A 22,500-nucleotide genomic window follows, 5' to 3' on the forward strand; every position below is an offset into this window, starting at 1 on the left:
GGTTGGCTGGGTGGTTTAAAGGTACACTAGGTAGGATTTTTGTGTCAAAAGATTGTTACAAGACTGTTCTAAGTCTCTTCCTATCATTGAAATAGGTTCACTGACATGTTGACACACCCTCTGCCTGTGTGTATAGTCCTTAAATTTGGGTTTCAGAATATACAGTTGACGGCCCGACACTCTGTACCAAAACATTGTATAACTGTACAATACTTCAAACTCATTGGTTGAAAATTGGTTTGAATTGCCACAGCCAATGGCATGTTCACAGAGAAGGGGGAGGGATAAACATTGTTGTGGTTTGAAGGTGTTTGTTGCTGCTATTCCTCTCTTGACCGTTAGAAGTCCAGAATGACCTATTGTACCTTTAAAGGTGATTTTCATATCAAACGCTCTCTGTGGTAGAACCGGAGTTGTCTGGGTGGTTTAAATGGTAAATGGTTGGCATTTATATAGCGCCTTTATCCAAAGCGCTGTACAATTGATGCTTCTCGTTCACCCATTCATACACTCACACACTCACACACCAACGGCGATTGGCTGCCATGCAAGGCACCGACCAGCTCGTCAGGAGCATTTAGGGGTTAGGTGTCTTGCTCAGGGACACTTCAACACAGCCTGGGCGGGGGATTGAACCGGCAACCCTCCGACTGCCAGACGACTGCTCTTACTGCCTGAGCCATGTCGCCCCAGGCATGGTTTAAATGCGGTTCTCAGGTCCGAACCGGAGTTGTCTGGGTGGTTTAAAGGCGGTTCTCAGGTCAGAACCGGAGTTGTCTGGGTGGTTTAAAGGCGGTTCTCAGGTCCGAACCGGAGTTGTGTGGGTGGTCTAAAGGCGGTTCTCAGGTCAGAAGCGGAGTTGTCTGGGTGGTCTAAAGGCGGTTCTCAGGTCAGGCGCTCTCTGTGGCAGGTACAAGCGGCAGGAGTCGCGGCCGCGCTACAGCGTTGGCCTGGAGCAGGAGCACCCCTGCATGCCCCCTGGCGAGTCTCTGAAGGACCTGATCGAGCAGTCGCACAGCTCCGGCAGCGGCTCAGGGCTCCCCCTGCTGGTGAGAGAGCTGTACTGCGGCCGGACGCCCGCTGGGCCGAATCACATTACATTTATTTATTTATTTACTTATTTATTTATCCAGAGTGATGTGAAATCCGCGCACACCGAAGGCCATTGAACAGCTACAGAACACAGGGTCTGATAGGGTACGATTCCCGTAAAGCATCAGTTGTCCATAGCCTTGAACATCAAGTCTAGGTAAATATGTTGGTTAAGTTCTATATTTGAAAAGACTATATTCATAAGTTATGGCACATAAGAAGGCCAGTTTTTCAAAACATTATTTGTATAATAAAATGTTATATGTTATAACATATATTATAGAAATTCATTTGCCTGTAGATAGATAGATAGATAGATAGATGGATGGATAGATAAACAGACAGATGCATTTATACAGCATTTTCCTCACACTCAAAGCACTTTAGAGTGATGAGGGGGAAACTCTTCTCAACCACCAGCAATGTGCAGGGCCCACCCAGGTGATACAACGGCGGCCATTTTGTACCAGAACGCTCACCGCCCATCAGCGGAGGTGGAGCCTCAGTCAGATAAACGCAGAATGTGGTTATTAATGTAGAGTGTGTGTTGAATGCTTGTCCCCAGGTGCAGCGCACCATAGCGAAACAGATCCAGATGGTGAAGCAGATCGGGAAGGGGCGCTACGGAGAGGTGTGGATGGGGAAGTGGCGCGGCGAGAGGGTGGCCGTCAAGGTCTTCTTCACCACAGAGGAGGCCAGCTGGTTCAGAGAGACCGAGATCTACCAGACCGTGCTGATGAGACACGAGAACATACTGGGTATGAGCTCACACACACACACACACACACACACACACACTCACACACACACACACACACACACACTCACACTCACTCACACACGCACGCACACACACACACTCACACAGACAAGCACTCACTCACACACTCACACTCACACACACACACACTCTCACACACACACAAACACACACTATATTTACACACACTCACTCTCTCTCACTCACACACACACTCACACTCACACTCACACACCACACACCACACATGCACACACACTCATACACACATACACACACACGCACACTATATTTACATACACACTCTCTCACACACACACTCTCTCTCTCTCACACACACACACTCACACACACACACACACACACAGACAAGCACTCACTCACACACTCTCTCTCACACACACACAAACACACACTATATTTACACACACTCTCACACGCACACACTCTCTCTCTCTGACACACACAAACACACACACACACTATGTTTACACACACACACACACTCTCTCTCACTCACACACGCACACGCAAACACACACTCACACACTAACACACACACACACACTCTCTCTCTCACACACACACACTCACAGAAACACACACTCAAACACACACACACTCGAGAGAGAGTCGTGATTTAAATTGTGAATAAAAGTGGGCCCAGGAAAGAGCCTTGAGGCACATGTGTGTGAGTGTATTTATGTGATTATGAGTGTGTATGAGTGTGTGTATCTCTCCCTGAGAAACAGACATTAAGGTCTCTCTCTCCCAGGGTTCATAGCAGCAGACATTAAGGTCTCTCTCAGGGTTCATAGCAGCAGACATTAAGGTCTCTCTCAGGGTTCATAGTGGCAGACATTAAGGTCTCTCTCTCTCAGGGTTCATAGTGGCAGACATTAAAGTCTCTCTCTCTCTCTCTCAGGGTTGATAGCGGCAGACATTAAAGTCTCTCTCTCTCTCTCTCTCTCTCTCTCAGGGTTCATAGTGGCAGACATTAAGGTCTCTCTCTCTCCCTCTCAGGGTTCATAGCGGCGGACATTAAGGTCTCTCCCCCTCTCTCTCTGTCCCAGGGTTCATAGCGGCGGACATTAAGGGCACGGGCTCGTGGACACAGCTGTACCTGATCACGGACCACCACGAGAGCGGCTCTCTGTACGACTACCTGAAGTCCTCCACGCTGGACGGGCGGTCCCTGCTGCGGCTGGCCTACTCGGCCGTGTCCGGGCTCTGCCACCTGCACACCGAGATCTTCGGCACGCAGGGCAAGCCCGCCATCGCCCACCGCGACCTGAAGAGCAAGAACATCCTGGTCAAGAAGAACGGCTCCTGCTGCATCGCCGACCTGGGGCTCGCCGTCAAGTTCATCAGGTCAGTGAGCGAGAGAGAGAGTCACACCGTCAAGTTCATCAGGTCAGTGAAAGAGAGAGAGTCACACCGTCAAGTTCATCAGGTCAGTGAGCGAGAGAGAGTCACACCGTCAAGTTCATCAGGTCAGTGAGAGAGAGAGAGTCACACCATCAAGTTCATCAGGTCAGTGAGAGAGAGTCACACCGTCAAGTTCATCAGGTCAGTGACAGAGAGAGAGAGAGTCACACCGTCAAGTTCATCAGGTCAGTGAGAGAGAGAGAGTCACACCGTCAAGTTCATCAGGTCAGTGAGAGAGAGTCACACCGTCAAGTTCATCATGTCAGGGAGAGAGAGAGAGTCACACCGTCAAGTTCATCATGTCAGGGAGAGAGAGAGAGTCACACCGTCAAGTTCATCAGGTCAGTGAGCGAGAGAGAGTCACACCGTCAAGTTCATCAGGTCAGGGAGAGAGAGTCACACCGTCAAGTTCATCAGGTCAGTGAGCGAGAGAGAGTCACACCGTCAAGTTCATCAGGTCAGTGAGAGAGAGTCACACCGTCAAGTTCATCAGGTCAGTGAGAGGGAGAGAGTCACACCGTCAAGTTCATCAGGTCAGTGAGAGAGAGAGAGTCACACCGTCAAGTTCATCAGGTCAGGGAGAGAGAGTCACACCGTCAAGTTCATGAGGTCAGGGAGCGAGAGAGAGTCACACCGTCAAGTTCATCAGGTCAGTGAGAGAGAGAGAGTCACACCGTCAAGTTCATCAGGTCAGGGAGAGAGAGAGAGAGTCACAACGTCAAGTTCATCAGGTCAGTGAGAGAGAGTCACACCGTCAAGTTCATCAGGTCAGTGAGAGAGAGAGAGAGTCACACCGTCAAGTTCATCAGGTCAGTGAGAGAGAGTCACACCGTCAAGTTCATCAGGTCAGTGAGAGAGAGAGAGAGTCACACCGTCAAGTTCATCAGGTCAGGGAGAGAGAGAGAGTCACACCGTCAAGTTCATCAGGTCAGTGAGAGAGAGAGAGTCACACCGTCAAGTTCATCAGGTCAGTGAGAGAGAGAGAGTCACACCGTCAAGTTCATCAGGTCAGGGAGAGAGAGTCACACCGTCAAGTTCATCAGGTCAGTGAGAGAGAGTCACACCGTCAAGTTCATCAGGTCAGGGAGAGAGAGTCACACCGTCAAGTTCATGAGGTCAGGGAGCGAGAGAGAGTCACACCGTCAAGTTCATCAGGTCAGTGAGAGAGAGAGAGTCACACCGTCAAGTTCATCAGGTCAGGGAGAGAGAGAGAGAGTCACAACGTCAAGTTCATCAGGTCAGTGAGAGAGAGTCACACCGTCAAGTTCATCAGGTCAGTGAGAGAGAGAGAGAGTCACACCGTCAAGTTCATCAGGTCAGTGAGAGAGAGTCACACCGTCAAGTTCATCAGGTCAGTGAGAGAGAGAGAGAGTCACACCGTCAAGTTCATCAGGTCAGGGAGAGAGAGTCACACCGTCAAGTTCATCAGGTCAGTGAGAGAGAGTCACACCGTCAAGTTCATCAGGTCAGGGAGAGAGAGTCACACCGTCAAGTTCATGAGGTCAGGGAGCGAGAGAGAGTCACACCGTCAAGTTCATCAGGTCAGTGAGAGAGAGAGAGTCACACCGTCAAGTTCATCAGGTCAGGGAGAGAGAGAGAGAGTCACAACGTCAAGTTCATCAGGTCAGTGAGAGAGAGTCACACCGTCAAGTTCATCAGGTCAGTGAGAGAGAGAGAGAGTCACACCGTGAAGTTCATCAGGTCAGTGAGAGAGAGTCACACCGTCAAGTTCATCAGGTCAGTGAGAGAGAGAGAGAGTCACACCGTCAAGTTCATCAGGTCAGGGAGAGAGAGAGAGTCACACCGTCAAGTTCATCAGGTCAGTGAGAGAGAGAGAGTCACACCGTCAAGTTCATCAGGTCAGTGAGAGAGAGAGAGTCACACCGTCAAGTTCATCAGGTCAGGGAGAGAGAGTCACACCGTCAAGTTCATCAGGTCAGTGAGAGAGAGTCACACCGTCAAGTTCATCAGGTCAGGGAGAGAGAGAGAGTCACACCGTCAAGTTCATCAGGTCAGTGAGAGAGAGAGAGTCACACTGTCAAGTTCATCAGGTCAGTGAGAGAGAGAGAGTCACACCATCAAATTCATCATGTCAGGGAGAGAGAGAGTCACACCGTCAAGTTCATCAGGTCAGTGAGCGAGAGAGAGTCACACCGTCAAATTCATCATGTCAGGGAGAGAGAGTCACACCGTCAAGTTCATCAGGTCAGTGAGAGAGAGAGAGTCACACCGTCAAGTTCATTAGGTCAGTGAGAGAGAGAGAGAGTCACACCGTCAAGTTCATCAGGTCAGGGAATGAGAGTCAGCGAAGGGCCAGTTCACACAGAAGTGACAATAAAGTATTGAATGGAAGAAATTACATTAAAGTATTGAATGAAAGTTGCCGGCGCACGAAACACAAGTCCAGCCGTTTATTTCGCAAAAGGAAGAAAAAGGGGTTCTAATCCATGGGAGTGTTCGGTTGAAAACATATAAATTCGGACAGCAACTCCCTTTGCACCGTTTATTAAACTAATGCGCTAACGTCTCTGCTCTTGCTGTCGGTATCATTCTTTTTTCTACTGAAATCAAAGAATATTTTGCCATCTAACCATCCAGATGGTTTCGCTGAGATCTGAATAAAGGTTTGACGACTTTTCGGATGCAGTTCACCATGACAGAATGGACCTCACCTACAATTTACATCAGAAAACCTCAACAGGAACATCTCTTTCCAAATATACCACAAATTTCTGCCCAAGATGCACAGTTTGGCATGTTACTGATCAAAGCAATGCAAGCAAGAAACCCACACAATCTGTAGTATGAAACTGCATTTAAACGAGCCGTTTGGACTTTCTGATGTCACAACTGTACACTCGGTTGCATATGTATGGACGGTGTACAAGGTTGGTGGTTCTAATCCCGGTGTAGCCACGATATGATCTGCGCAGCCATTGGGCCCTTGAGCAAGGCCCCGACCAGCTCGTCAGGAGCATTTTAGGCGTTGGGTGTCTTGCTCAGGGACACCTCGACACAGCCCGGGCGGGGGATCAAACCGGCAACCTTCCAACTGCCAGATGACTGCTCTTACTGCCTGAGCCATGTCGCCCCCATATGTGACACTAACAAGGTGGACGATTAACTGGCCTCAGTGTTATCCCATGTAACTGCAGCAGTCCACCTGGGTTTAATCAATCACAAAGTTTTCATTTTTGCTACTTCATCTGATTGTGTTCCGCCTTTTGCTTTGTGTTGCTGAAGCAAGCTGAAAGATGAGTTGATGATGAATGACCGAAAGCTGGTTCCTCTCCCGTCACAGTGACACGAACGAGGTGGACATCCCGCCCAACACGCGTGTGGGCACCAAGCGCTACATGCCCCCCGAGGTTCTGGACGAGAGCCTGAACCGGACCCACTTCCAGTCCTACATCATGGCCGACATGTACAGCTTCAGCCTCATCCTGTGGGAGATGGCCCGGAGATGCGTTTCAGGAGGTACGCCTCCTCCCTCCTCTCCTCTCTCCTCTCTCCTTTCCTCTCTCCTCCTCCCTCCTCTCCTCTCTCCTCTCTCCTCCTCATCTCCTCCTCTCTCCCTCCTCTCTCCTCTCTCCTCTCTCCTCCTCCTCTCCTCCTCTCTCCCTCCCCTCTCCCCCTCTCTCCTCTCTCCTCTCTCCTCCTCTCTCCCTCCTCTCCTCTCTCCTCCTCATCTCCTCCTCTCTCCCTCCTCTCTCCTCTCTCCTCTCTCCTCCTCCTCTCCTCCTCTCTCCCTCCCCTCTCCCCCTCTCTCCTCCCTCCTCCCCTCTCCCCCTCTCTCCTCTTTCCTGTCTTCTCCTCCTCTCTCCTCCCTAAGGCTATGTGACTGTGTGTGTGTGTGTGTGTGTGTGTGTAAAGCTATGTGAGTGTGTGTGTGATTATGTGTGTAAAACTATGTCACTGTGTGGAGTGTGTGTGTGATTATGTGTGTAAAGCTATGTGACTGTGAGTGTGTGATTATGTGTGCAAAGATATGTGTCTGTGTGTGTGTGATTATGTGTGTAAAGATATGTGACTGTGAGTGTGTGATTATGTGTGTAAAGCTATGTGACTGTGACTGTAGGTGATTATGTGTGTGAAACTATGTCATTGTGTGTGTGTGTGTGTGTGTGTGTGTGCATGTGTATCTGTGCTCCTGCAGGCATAGTGGAGGAGTACCAGCTCCCATACCATGAGCTGGTGCCCACGGACCCCTCATACGAGGACATGAGGGAGGTGGTGTGTGTGAGGAGGCTCAGGCCCTCCTTCCCCAACCGCTGGTGCAGCGACGAGGTACGAGGACCCTCTCCTGTAACCTCCACCCATCTCCTGTAACCTCCATCCATCTCCTGTAACCTCCACCCATCTCCTGTAACCTCCACCCATCTCCTGTAACCTCCATCCATCGCCTGTAACCTCCACCCATCTCCTGTAACCTCCACCCATCTCCTGTAACCTCCATCCATCTCCTGTAACCTCCACCCATCTCCTGTAACCTCCATCCATCTCCTGTAACCTCCATCCATCTCCTGTAACCTCCACCCATCTCCTGTAACCTCCATCCATCTCCTGTAACCTCCACCCATCTCCTGTAACCTCCACCCATCTCCTGTAACCTCCATCCATCGCCTGTAACCTCCACCCATCTCCTGTAACCTCCACCCATCTCCTGTAACCTCCACCCATCTCCTGTAACCTCCATCCATCTCCTGTAACCTCCACCCATCTCCTGTAACCTCCATCCATCTCCTGTAACCTCCACCCATCTCCTGTAACCTCCACCCATTATTTATGATCTCCATCCATCTCCTGTAAACTCCACCCATTATCTATAACCTCCATCCATCTCCTGTAACCTCCATCCATCTCCTGTAACCTCCACCCATCTCCTGTAACCTCCACCCATTATCTATGACCTCCATCCATCTCCTGTAACCTCCACCCATTATCTATAACCTCCATCCATCTCCTGTAACCTCCATCCATCTCCTATAACATCCATCCATTATCTATAACCTCCATCCATCTCCTATAACCTCCATCCATCTCCTGTAACCTCCATCCATCTCCTGTAACCTCCATCCATCTCCTATAACCTCCATCCATCTCCTGTAACCTCCATCCATCTTTTGTAACCTCCATCCATTATCTATAACCTCCATCCATCTCCTGTAACCTCCACCAATTATCTATAACCTCCATCCATTATCTATAACATCCATCCATTATCTATAACCTCCATCCATCTCCTATAACCTCCATCCATTATCTATAACCTCCATCCATCTCCTATAACTTCCATCCATTATCTATAACCTCCATCCATCTCCTATAACCTCCACCCATCTCCTGTAACCTCCACCCATCTCCTGTAACCTCCATCCATCTCCTGTAACCTCCACCCATCTCCTGTAACCTCCATCCATCTCCTGTAACCTCCACCCATCTCCTGTAACCTCCACCCATCTCCTGTAACCTCCATCCATCTCCTGTAACCTCCATCCATCTCCTGTATCCTCCATCCATTATCTATAATCTCCATCCATTTTATATAACCTCCATCTCCTATAGCCTCCATCCATTTCCTATAACCTCCATCCATTATCTATAACCTCTATCCATTTCCTATAATAAAGTAATACAGATTAACTCATCATTATGAAAGAAGTGTGAAATAAAACAATATTTCAGTGCTTACAATTTACACTCAGCAATTAGTACTGCTTGGAAATGTTTCTCCCAGTAGAATGTATGCCTACTAAACTAATATAATCGAACTAAGCAACACTAAATGAATCTAAACTAAGCTGAACAAAACTATGCTAAACTAAACAAAGCTAAACTAACCTAAACTGAACCAAACCCGCTTGATCCCCCACAATGCCACTACAGGTCTCTTCCTTTGAGAGAACCAAAACTGGGACCCCCTTTTACAACACAATGGAGAATACAAGGGCAGAGTTACACCAGCTGTCCCGGTGGATAGCTGTACAGTCGGGTTTTATGGTGCAGGGCACTTGCAACTGTGTCTGCGACAGCAGACTGAAGAAGAACTGACACACAGCAGGCCAGAATTCAGTCTGGATTTTTCCTTACCTGGGTGAAATGTGAATTTGCAAGTTTCCGTTGTGTTAAATGTAACCATATAAACGCCTTTATCCAAAGCGCTGTATAATTGATGCTTCTCATTCACCCAATCATACACCAACGGCGATTGGCTGCCATGCAATGCACCAACCAACCAACACTTCGACATACCCCGGGTGTTGAGGATATATAAATATAATCAGTATAAATATGGTACCATCGATGGCAATGTCTTTGCTTTGTCTGCTATTGTTACTGCGTTCAGTGTGTAGGATTAAGTACGATGAATCTGATTCACAGCATTCTTCACACAGGTTCTTCGTAAACACAAAAGAAAATAATTTTTTTTAAAAAGCCTAATCTTCACAGAATTAAGGTAGGTGATGAAGTAATTTATAGAGCTGCCAAATAATACCGACTCCAGCATACAGTCAACAAGACTGTATACAGGCTGATTGTAGGAACAAAATGGAGGATGAATGATCGTTCTGTTCGAAGTGTTAATGGCAGTCTGGCACCGCCAAATCACCAACGAACGAGTGTCTGTACGGGTGAAACGACCTGTCCGAGCTGACCGTTTCTCCTCGCCAGATACGCTGAAATACCAGTTTCAAATATATCCGCAGTGACTTGCCTCAAGGTGTATAGAGTCCCTTAGCACTAACAGCTGTAATAACGCAGGCCGTTGAGTCAATCATCGCCAGTCTGAAGTGCCTATTGATCCATTCCAGTTTGCCTGTAGGGTACATAGTCTCCCTGGGTCTACAGTTCAACACATTGAATCACCTGCCGTTCTTTACAGACTATATTTCAGCCTGTAATGCCATCGTTGCACTGAAGGCTTTTTTTTTCATGAGCGGATTAGGAACGGGCGTCAGCTGGATGTTGTGTTATTGGATATTGTATTCTGTCTCTAATTGTTAGACTGAATCAAATCATGTGCTCAGAATGTCTTATCACGTCTCACAAATGACTACTTCGCACGCTCCAAGTTCTGTGGTACTAGTCCAAAATACTGTGATGAGAACTGTGGTGCTAAGTGGCTCTGTGTAGTACTGTGGTACTAAGTGCTGCTGCATAGCATATTGTGGTACCAAGTGGCTCTGTATGTAGTAATGTTGTACTCTGTGTATAGTACAGTGGTACTAAGTATCCCCGAGTAAAGCACTGTGGTACCAAGGGCTATGTGTCATGTACTGTGGTATTTAGAGGGCCTGTATAGAGTACTGTGGTACTAAGTGGCTCTGTGCATTGTGGTAAAAAGTGGCTCTATGCATTGTGGTACTAAGTGTGGCTCTATGTGTTCTGTGTGGCTCTGTGTATGGTGGTACTCCTCTCCCCCCTGTGCCTGAGGCTCATGTCTGTGTATAGTACTGTGGCAGTAAGTGTATAGTAAGTGGCTGTAGTCTGTGCAGGTACTGAGTGCGCTGTAACGTCCTCACGCTGAGCGCTCCTCTCCCCGCAGTGCCTGAGGCTCATGGGAAAGCTGATGTCAGAGTGCTGGGCGCACAGCCCCGCCTCCCGCCTCACCGCGCTGAGGGTGAAGAAGACGCTCGCCAAGATGTCCGAATCGCAGGACATCAAGCTCTGAGGAGCAGGAGTGAGCCCCGTCCCCACAGGGGGGGGGGCTCGGACTGGGTTTGGGCCCCATGAGGCTGGTCTGGCAAGGGGCCTCACTGTTGCATTGGGAATGCATGGGTGAATGCCCAGATTAGCGGTAGCTACAGCACCTCACCAGCTCCCCAGCTGCAGATGGACACACTGCCACCAGGGGGCGGTGTTGGTTCTCCCTGCTGTTGACCTGCACACTGCCCACAGGGGGCGCTGCTGCTACGCTTTCTGTGAAAGCTTCAGCGTTGTGAGACGGAGGCCAGCAGGCGGGGGGGGAGGGGGGGGGGGGGGTTTCCATAGCGCCCCCCGCAGTACTACGTGCCCCTCCCTCTGGGAAAGAAACAGGAGGAGAGAATCATTTCTGAGGATCCGAGACCTATAGCACAGGATAATTTATTTAATTTTATTTATTTTGCTGTTAAGACTCCTCTGGCCCTAGGGCAGTGGCAACCAACCCTGTTCCTGAAGATCTACCGTCCTGTAGGTTTTCACTCCAGCCCTAACAAATCACACCTCATTCGAACAGCTAGAGATCTTGTTAAGCTGCAAAGAAATAGTGAAGTGTGCGGAATTATGGTCGGCGTGAAAACCTACAGGATCATAGATTCCACTGAACAGGTTTAGTGACGTCCTCAGGGTTAACGCTGCGGAGGAGACAGAGATGTGCTTCCTGCACTCCTCCTTGCACAGGGAACGTATCCTCCTCAAACCCAGCCAATCATTTTTCTCTATCCTCCTACAACCCAGCCAATCATTTTTCTCTATCCTCCTACCAACCCAGCCAATCATTTTTCTCTATCCTCCTACCAACCCAGCCAATCATTTTTCTCTATCCTCCTACCAACCCAGCCAATGATTTTTCTCTATCATCCTACCAACCCAGCCAATCATTTTTCTCTATCCTCCCACCCAGCCAATCGTTGTTCTCCCCTGTAGGGGCCACGGGTCTCTGGTCTTAATCTGAAAAACCATACATGCATTACTCTACAATGGACATTCAATGCAAATAAAACTAGTGTTTTAACTCCAGCATTTTTTTGTTGTCTCCCAAGACATGGCACACACTTTCCTGAGTGAAATGAATATACACTTATAACACACTGTTAGGATAAGTTTTTGCATTTAAGGAAACAAGCTGTCAGTTTCCTTAAGTACATATTTTTTCCCTGGATAAAGCTAATCCACAATCTCACTGCTACCGTTTAATCACTGCTGTGCTTAATCTTCACGGCTGTGTCAGAACTATGTCTGTTACAAGTGCATTTAAATCCTGATGTTAATTCAGAGGTTTGGATCCATCTATCCTGTTGTGCAAGGGTATATCAGTGATATATCAGGTTATTCTGATTGTGCTATTCTGATATCAGGCTATTCTGATTAAAGGTGTAAGATGTGATTGGAGTGTTCTTAACTGAATATTATAATGCTGATCTAGTTTCTGAAGTTACTGGTTTTATACAGTGCTCTGGTTCGGACTTGATTGCAAACATAAATAAACACAATTCATAAATTGTGTAATAAATAATACTGATTATTTATGTAATTAATTAAGGACTAGAAAATGGAACGTGTTTTTTTTTTTTTTTTGTCTTGATAAATTATGTACAGAATAAAATTGTTCCCTACTCTTCTTTTATGACTTGTATTTAATTTAACCTGTACAAAGCTATAAATGAGAGTGAATTAATATGTTATATATAATATTTCAGATTTAAGAGTCCCGTAATAAAGTGATTTGTCTCCTGGTCCCTGCTCAGTGTGTGTGTGTGTGTGTGAGTGTGAGTGTGAGTGTGAGTGTGAGTGTGAGTGTGAGTGTGAGTGTGAGTGTGAGTGTGAGTGTGAGTGTGTGTGTGTGTGTGTGTGTGTGTGTGTGAGTGTGAGTGTGAGTGTGAGTGTGAGTGTGAGTGTGAGTGTGTGTGTGTGTGAGTGTGAGTGTGAGTGTGAGTGTGTGTGTATGAGTGTGTGTGTGAGTGTGTGTGTGTGTGTGTGTGTGAGTGTGTGTGTGTGTGTGTGAGTGTGAGTGTGAGTGTGAGTGTGAGTGTGAGTGTGAGTGTGTGTGTGTGTGTGTGTGTGATCAGAGACAGCATGTCAAGCCCTGATGTTGGGCCCTTCATCAAGGCTCTTAACCCCACTTTGCTTCAGGGGGGTTTTTGGCCCCTGCTTAGTCTAATCATAAATAAATTAGTCAACTGCAAGTCGCTTTGGACAAAAGCATCAGCTAAATAACGAATGTAATAATAATAAAAAAAGGGGAGGAAATGGGTTTTAACAGGAGCACCTGGACAGTGGTCTCAGCTGGGACGGTGGATGATGTCTGCCCAGTGAAGGGGGTCTGCAGTGGTGTCTGACGGCGTCTCGGTGATGGATGAGCACACAGCAGGCCCGTGACACATCCGTTATCAGGAAATCACAGAATCGCTTCCGGTCCCCGGCTTCCTGCCATCCATGACACTTTTATTACATTGCTTTCCGTTAGCTTCAAGCTAACGGTAGTATCCGGGATACTACTCTTTGAGTGTGAACATTGTTTTGGCCCGGAGTCAGCCCACGTCCATGACAACATCCAGGCTCTAAACACGGAAAAGGTGTGGAGGTAACATTTGGACCTGGAGCATGCGACGGCTACTTCTGGTACAGATCCGGTCCAGTCCGGACACACACACCAAAAAGAATGTCGAAATCCACCGTGGAGTGCAGGTGTGAGTGCTGCATGGATCTGCTAGGAAACAAATCTTGCCCTCAGAATTATTCTTGGCTGGGTAGAAGCACTGTCTTCTATCCATTATCCCTGACCCTAACCCTATCCCTGACCTTAACCCTAACCCTAGCCCTGATTCTATCCCTGACCCTAACCCTGATTCTATCCCTGACCCTAACTAATTGCTCAGGTTCCATAGAATTTGCACACAGGTAATAGATTTTGAAGAGGCTACCCAGACCCTCTTCAATGCATTAAAACCAAGGGGGTATTCCAGATCTTTCCTTAGACAGGTCCGGAAAAACTTCTTAACCACCAGACAACAAGACACGCGCAAAATCATCACCTACTCAGCATTGAGCCTAGCTGCAAACAGGAAAATTAAATTAAATCTAACCCGCACCCTACAGAACACAAACATTATCCAGAACGATAAAATTATCTCAGCGTATAAAAGAAATACAAATCTTAAAGATCATCTGGTGAGCAGCAAACTACCAGAAATTAATACTATACCTACACAGGGCCCAGTATTCTACAAACAAGCCACTACAGTCAGGACCACCACTAACACAACCTACATAATAAAACAAACACTAACCAAAAACACTAAAACCGCATATATGCCATTAAGTGCAAACAATGTGGTATAATATATGCAGGAGAGACAGGAAATACAATTAAATGTAGACTAGCACAACATATATAATATTAGAAATCACAAAGAGACAGACACACACCTGGTGGCTCATTTCCTTCACCATGGACTTGAGGCACTAGAAATATTGGGCCTTCAAACAAATAATAACTGGACACCGGAGGAGAGACGCAGGTTAGAGAAACACTGGATTCTCAAACTTAGCACTCTATTTCCAAGAGGACTGAACAAACGCACATAGAACACCAACACAAGAGGGACCAAATTCTTCCTACTTTAAGGCTTCAGTACTAAATGGCCAGTGCAAACTTTTATTTCCCAAGAGGCCCTAATATGGGACAACTTGGGAAATAAAGATTTCTTACTTATCTAACCCTAACCCTAACCCTAACCCTGATTCTATCCCTGACCCTAACCCTGACCTATTCCCAAGCGGATTGAACAAATGCACATAAAACTCTTAACACAAGAGGGACCAAATTCTTCCTACTTAAAGGCTCCAGTACTGAATGGCCAGTGTAAATTCTTATTTCCCAAGTGGCCATAATAAGAGACAACTTGGGGGAATCTTTCTTTCTTTTTTTTTTTTCTTTTTTTTTTACTAACCTAACCCTAATCCTAACCCTAACCTGAAGGAGCCTGATACCAGGTGAAATGTGTTTTGGGAGACAGCAGAGGACCACATGCTCCCTGCTACTCAGAGGATTGTAAATGTCTTAAAGCATGTGTATACCTTTATTTCAACTTGATTACATTATTTACTGAAACACGTTTTTCATCATAAATGTCCTAAACATGTCTATATAGATTTATGTAATCTTGGTTAAAATATAAACACAATTGCCTAGCCATTTGAGTAAAGAGAATATAGATTTCTTTACATATATATAAGTCTTGTCTTGTCTTTTTCCAGTTGCCATTGGAGAACATTTTTGATATATACCTTTATTTCAACTCGGTTGTAATATAAACATGATTGCCTATCCTTCTGAGTCAAAAATGTTATTTCATTTTTCACTTTTTGGACATGACTATATTCTTATCTATTTTTTCATTTTCCACTGAAACACATTTTTATTATTAATGTCTTAAAACACATTTCTTTTTATTTCACCATGGTTATAAAATAAACATACATATTTGTCATAATTTAAACATGATTGCCTATCAATTTGAGTTAGAAAAATACCCATTTTTAACTTTTTGGATATGACATATTTTTAAATTTTACATTACATTACATTAATGGCATTTGGCAGACGCTCTTATCCAGAGCAACGTACAGTTGATTAGATTAAGCAGGAGACAATCCTCCCCTGGAGCAATTCAGGGTTAAGGGCCTTACTCAAGGGCCCAACAGCTGTGTGGATCTTATTGTGGCTACACCGGGATTAGAACCACCGACCTTGCGTGTCCCAGTCATTTACCTTAACTACTTCGACTGAACATTTTCCGTGGTTATAATATAAACATGAATGCTGATCTATTTAGCTGAGCTAATATAATATAATAATAATAATCTTTTTTTAAACTTTTTTTCACTATACAATATTATTTTAATTTTCTAAGTAAATTGTTTTTTCTACTTTTCCACTGAAACACATAAATGTCTTAAAATGCATTTCTGTTCATTTATTTGAACATGCGTGTAATATAAACATTATTGCCTATCCATTCGTCGAAAAGTGATGAGAATGAAAATATATATATATATATATATATATATATATATATATATATATATATTTTTTTTTTTATTATTATTTTTTTACTTTTTAGAAGTAAGATTTATGTATTTTTCCCTTTTCCACTGATACACACTTTTAATCATAAATGTGCTAAACAGACCTGCATCCATTTATTTCAACTTGGTAATAATTTAAACATGATTGCTTAACCATTTGAGTTAGAAAAATAACATTATTTCACCGAGATTGTTATGTAGACATGAATGCCAATCTATTTGAGGAAAAAAATAAAATACTATTTTTTAAACTTTGTTTCACTTTTTGGATACAAAACTATAATCATACGTATTTTTTCTTTTTCCACTGAAACATGGTTTTTGCCATAAATGTCTTAAAATGCATTTATTTTCTTCTTCTTTGTTTACCATGGTTGTAATATAAACATTAAAACCTATCCATTTGAAAGAAGAAAATGACATTAAAATATTTTAAAGTTTGTTGGATATAAGTATAAAACACATAAATGTCTTAAATTTCACTTTTTGGATATAAGCCTATAGTCATGTATTTTTTTCCTTTTCCACTGAACAGATTTCTCATCAAAAATGTCCTGAAGCACTTTTATCCATTTTTTACAGCTTGATTGCAATATACTGTAAATACCCATTTTTTACTTTTTGGAAATTACATGTATATTTTCATGTTCCACTGAAACACTTTTTCATGAAAAATGTCTAAAAACATGTCAGTATTCATCTATCTTACCATAGTTGTAATATAAACATGAATGCTGATCTATTTAGCTGAGCTAAAAAATAACACTATAATATTTTTTTGTAACTTTTTTCACTCTACTATATATATATATATATATATATATTTTCTTTTTACTTTTCCGCTGAAAAACATAAATGTCTTAAAATGCATTCCTGTTCATTTATTTGAACATGCTTGTAATATAAACAATGGATTACCTAACCATTTGAGTCGGAAAGTAACATTTAATTATTCTCACCCATTTTTTACTTTTTGGATATAAGACTATAGTCATGTAGTTTTTTCATTTTCCACTGAAACACTTTTTTTTTTTTTTTTAAACGTCAGTATTAATTATTTCACCGTGATTGTAATATAGACATGAATGCCAATCCATTCGAGTATTGAGTATTTTATTTTATAGTAACTGATTCACTTTTTGGATACGAGGCTATAATCATATGTATTTTTTATTTTTCCACTGAACAAGAAAAAAATCATGGTTGTAATATAAACATTAAAGCCTATCCATTTGAGAGAAAAAAACGACATTAAAATATGTAAAAGTTTTTTGGTCAGTAGTGTTATCTTTTTTTTCCCTTTTCTGCTAAAACACATAAATGTCTGAAAATGCGGTTCACTTTTCGGATATAAGCCTATAGTCATGTATTTTTTTCCTTTTCCACTGAACACATTTCTCATCATAAATGTCCTAAAGCAGCTTTATTACAGCTTGATTGTAATATACTGTAAACATGATTACCTATCCATTTGAGTAATTTTTAGATTTTAGATCCATTTTTCATTTTGATTTTTTCATTTTCAGACTATAGTATTTTTTCATTTTCCACTGAAAAACATTTTTCATCATAAATTACTTCAAAGACAGGCAGGCAGGCACACGCACACACACACACTGCCCATAAAGGTACATACACACACACACACACACACACTCCGCCCATACAGGTACATACACTCACACACACACACACACACTCCGCCCATACAGGTACACACACACACACACACACACACACACACACACTCCGCCCATACAGGTACATACACTCACACACTCACACACACACTCCGCCCATACAGGTACATACACACACACACACACTGCCCATACAGGTACATCCACACACATACACACACACACACTCCGCCCATACAGGTACATACACACACACACACACACTCCGCCCATACAGGTACATTCACACACACACACACACACTCTGCCCATACAGGTACATACACACACACGATTGAAACCTACACCTGCACAGGAGCCACATTCTGATAAAGACAAGACAACCACATGACCCATGTTGCTTATAAATATAATTTATTGCCTGTTTAAAAATTATTTCTTACACTTTGTACAGAAAATTGAAGAAATCCAAGCATTTGCAGGAAAGAGATAAGCACGTCTCCACTGTACAGTGCCAATAATACCAATCCAGACAAGCAGAACGTCCACACACCACTTCAAGCATTTTCTCGGAGGAACATAGTGTGTGTTTGTGAGGGATGCCCGAGTTTGCATAGACAGCTTAGTAAAAATCCGACGGCTTTCGCAAAGCGAACCAGGACTCAGGTCCGAGCTCTGCCGCAGTGTACGCTGAAGAGGGCTCAGACAGGAAGCCTCTGTGCGGAACACATTATCATACAGACTCCAGCACCAGAACATACGTGTGCTGCGTCACTTGTGATCCTCACCTTCCTCTGTTTCTGGAGAGCGGAACTGCTGAAATGAGTAATTAGACATTTAACATTTAGACACACCTGTCTCTCCTGAGTGCCCTGGACATAGTCCGCAAGGGGGACTCGGACCCCTGCCCCCATGTTGGGAAAACAACAAATGTCCTCCCCCCCCCCCCCCCACCAACCCCCCTCAGACCCCTGCCCCCATGTTGGGAAAACATGTATTATTGTATTATTGTAGTATTACTGTGGTGTAATGGGTGGTACTGTTAGTGTCTCAAAAAAAATCCTAAAGAAAATATTCTATTCATCCAATTTATTGTTGTGAGATAGATCCATGCCCTTGCAGAGTACCACAATCAGGAGAGGCAGAACAAGTCAAAGGACACACAGAGTACATCTGAGCTCTTCATCCCGGAGGTATTCGCTGTAATCACCATAGATATCAATTTACTGCATCACCATAGATTTACTGCCTCTGTGGAGTGTTGTCTTGGACACCGGCAGACACACGGTCACCACAGAACGGGGAAAGATGAGGCTGAGGATGCAAACGTCCTGTGCAGAATTATCCCCGAGGGTAATGCCGTTTCCCCCTCACAGCCTGACTCTCAATAACAAGGCAAATGAGAATCCTTTATTTTAAAAAAAGACTTTTAATTAGTAATGTGTTCTTTAAATTAGAATATAAAAAAACATAAAGAGCCTTAGAGGAAAAACACACCTGAATTCTTTACCAAGATGGCGAAACTGAACAAGAAAGTTGACGCCATTTTTATTTTTATTTTTTAAAGTTCTACTTGTGGGGTAGAACTTTGGTTTATAGTATCATATAAGGCGTCAATATTTGCATGAGTTCAAGATACATATTTATATTTAGATACTTCCATTTCTGCTGGTTTTCCTCCAATACTTGTTACATAATAATTTGCCATCAAGGACTCCAATATTTATCTTATATGTCGAAAATTATATGACTTGTGATATGAACCAAATGTAAAATGATTTGTGTTGTGAAATGAGTGATACTGACAGTCTTTACCTTTGATAAAGCAGTCAGGTCATCACTGGGGTCAGTCTTTCTCTTAGGTTAGTCCCCTTAAGCCTGCTCATAACTCTGTCATAGACAGAAACATTTACAGTATAAAATATAAAGTGTGAGTGGTTTAAAATTCTGAAAGGCATATTTAGGCAAAACAGATCTGTGCCTGTCCACTGCAGGACACACCTGCTCCCTCCCAGCCCACCGGCGTACCCACACACCTGAGACGGACCTGCCTCCCCAGGTGAACACACCTGGCCAAGGCCAACTCACCAAACCTATACCGCTGTAGGCTGACCTTACAAATCCATGGCTTAACGCGATGTACCAGATTGTTTTCCTTTTTTTCAAAACACATTTAAAATTCAGCACGCAAATGCTAAACAAAAAACAAAGGATCACAAATTTACAGATATCGCAATGCACTGGTATTCATATTTACAGGTTTGCAGCCACCTCTGTAAAAACAGTTGTTTTGACTGCTTGCGTGTGTTTGTCTCTGTGTCCACAAGGTGGCACTGTGAAGCAAGGAAATGGCTAAACAAAAATAACAAAATATGACATACAGTATACGTATATGGGCAGGATATAATGATGCACAGAAATATGTAGAATTAAAAAACGTGTATTAACTCACTCTCCCACTCATTCTGCATACACTGACAGGTGACAAATCGAAGGGGAAAAAACGACATAAAGTGTCTTTGTAAGGCGTTGGGCCACCACGAGCCACCATGAGCCACCAGATCAGCTTCAGTGCGCACTGGCATAGACTCTACTGTGGGGGAGGGGCATCTTCCTGGCATGGTTTGGGCACACTCGTCCCGCTCGAGGGAAAGGCCACTGGACATCAACGCAAAGTTATTCTGAGTGACCGCCTTCATCCTTCTGATTTTTTCCCTTTTCCTCCCAATTTCGTAGCCAATTGTACCCCCGTCTGATTCAATTAGAGCTAGTATTAGATACACCGCCCACACCCCGTCCCTCAGCGGCCTGAAGGAGAGCGACACGCCTTCTTCAAGCCGTCTCGTCTCATGCTCGTGACCGTGATTCCGAGGTGCTTTATTGTGTGGCGATCAGCTGACCCTGCCGAGTCCCACCCCCTGGAGCAGTGAGCAGTGAGCAGTGAGCAGTGAGCAGTGAGCAGTGAGCAGTGAGCAGTGAGCAGTGAGTGGCGCTCCATGAGAGCCGGCCAGACTTGCTTTCTGGCAGGACCGGGAATCGAACCCCGGTCCCCGATGTACAACTGCAGCAAACTGCAACCGCAAGTCTGCTGCGTCTTAGCCTGTTGCGCCACCGCAGCCCATGATGAAACATCTCTATCCTGCTGGGAGTGGTCTCTTCCACGCCCCCATCCACTGCGGATTAGGGGATGGTCACTGAGTGGTTGGATACGTGTTTAAACGATGAATCAAATGCTCTGGGCCTTAACAAGACTCAACCAGGTCTCAACCCAACTGAACGCCTCTTAAACAGCGCTCCCCACCGCCATCATCGAAACCTCAAACGAGGGAATATCGCCCGGAAGAACGGCCTTCCGTCCCTCCAGTGGCGTTCCGGAGACTTGTGGAACCTGGGGATGGCGAAGCTGGTCTGATGGCTTGTGAAGGTCCATCCCCTTACTAACACACATTACGTTGGTTTGTCAACCGCCTGCTATTTCCTTTTGCAATGAGAGGAGTACTTGAGCGTGTGGATATAAATGAAACGCGCGTGATGGATCATTTTCGGAGCAGGCCGGTGGGAATGTCGCGGCGGGCGGGAATGTTTCTCCTGGTTTTCCGTGATTCACGCCGCGTCTGGAGCACGATATCATCCACATACATGGACAGCAGAATAAAGCGTTTCCTAGGAAACTGTCGACAGGAAAAACTGTACTGAGCGCGTACAGCTAAGAAACATCTGGTTCCATTTCATACACACCATCATTTATTTTTAAAAAACAAACAAACAAAATACTATTTTTTCTTCGCCTTTTTTTTTTGTCTTGTCGCATTTTCATTGTAGTGAAAAACATAATTAGTTTCTCTTCCAAGAAAGGATGTTCACGCTGGGTTTTTTGACCTGTTTACATCGCCGGAGGACTGGATCTGCGGGAGCTCCCTGGGCGTCGCCCGGGGGACGCCGGTCGGTCGGTCGTCTCTCGTCGCCGGGCTCCTCTTGGCGTCAGTGCTCCGTTGCCATGGGAACGAAGGCCTCCTGCCGACCCATCTCCTCCAGCACCGCGGCCAGGCGGGCCAGGCCCCCGTCGGGGAAGTGCTGGGCCTCCCACAGGTCCAGGATCACCCCCGTCGGGCTGGACTTTGTGGCAAAGTAGTTCAGGTACCTAAGCAGCAGAGAGGACCGGGCGGCTTAGGTCAGTGTCGGCGGAGCTCACGGATCCCACCATACCAACATCTACCATTCACTGACAAACCGGGTTTTGGAGGTTACTACTTCTGCAACAAACCAACATCTACCATTCACTGACAAACCGGGTTTTGGAGGTTACTACTTCTGCAACAAACCAACATCTACCATTCACTGACAAGCTGGGTTTTGGAGGTTACTAATTATGCAACAAACCAACATCTACCATTCTCAGACAAGCTGGGTTTTGGAGGTTACTACTTCTGCAACAAACCAACATCTACCATTCACTGACAAACTGGGTTTTGGAGGTTACTACTTCTGCAACAAACCAACATCTACCATTCACAGACAAGCTGGGTTTTGGAGGTTACTAATTCTGCAACAAACCAACATCTACCATTCTCAGACAAGCTGGGATTTGGAGGTTACCAATTCTGCAACAAATTAGCATCTACCATTCTCAGACAAACTGGGTTTTGGAGGTTACTAATTATGCAACAAACCAACATCTACCATTCGCAGACAAGCTGGGTTTTGGAGGTTACTAATTCTGCAACAAACATCTATCATTCTCAGACTAACTGGGATAAAAATGTACTAGTTCTGTAACAAAAACAACAC

General features: G+C 44.9%; 2 protein-coding genes across 4 annotated transcripts in view; one reads left to right on the plus strand and one right to left on the minus strand.

Moving 5' to 3' along the window:
- LOC133141671 (bone morphogenetic protein receptor type-1B-like) overlaps positions 1-10,963 on the plus strand; it is a 76,016-nt gene extending 65,053 nt beyond the window's left edge. The window contains exons 6-11 of the mRNA XM_061262268.1: positions 911-1,049; positions 1,658-1,850; positions 2,926-3,223; positions 6,582-6,757; positions 7,437-7,567; positions 10,827-10,963. Of these exons, the coding sequence (XP_061118252.1) occupies positions 911-1,049; positions 1,658-1,850; positions 2,926-3,223; positions 6,582-6,757; positions 7,437-7,567; positions 10,827-10,952 (1,063 nt within the window). The 3' untranslated portion in view covers positions 10,953-10,963. The remainder of the gene's footprint in view (positions 1-910; positions 1,050-1,657; positions 1,851-2,925; positions 3,224-6,581; positions 6,758-7,436; positions 7,568-10,826) is intronic.
- Positions 10,964-20,761: 9,798 nt separating this feature from the next.
- The window catches only part of LOC133142022 (netrin receptor UNC5C-like), a 239,020-nt gene continuing 237,281 nt past the window's right edge, over positions 20,762-22,500 (minus strand). For all 3 annotated transcript variants that reach the window (XM_061262940.1, XM_061262939.1, XM_061262938.1), the window contains one exon: positions 20,762-21,853. In XM_061262940.1, the coding sequence (XP_061118924.1) occupies positions 21,694-21,853 (160 nt within the window). In that variant the 3' untranslated portion in view covers positions 20,762-21,693. The remainder of the gene's footprint in view (positions 21,854-22,500) is intronic.

Source organism: Conger conger, chromosome 12 (genome assembly GCF_963514075.1).
Source record: "Conger conger chromosome 12, fConCon1.1, whole genome shotgun sequence".
In the NCBI taxonomy this organism is placed as follows: domain Eukaryota; kingdom Metazoa; phylum Chordata; class Actinopteri; order Anguilliformes; family Congridae; genus Conger; species Conger conger.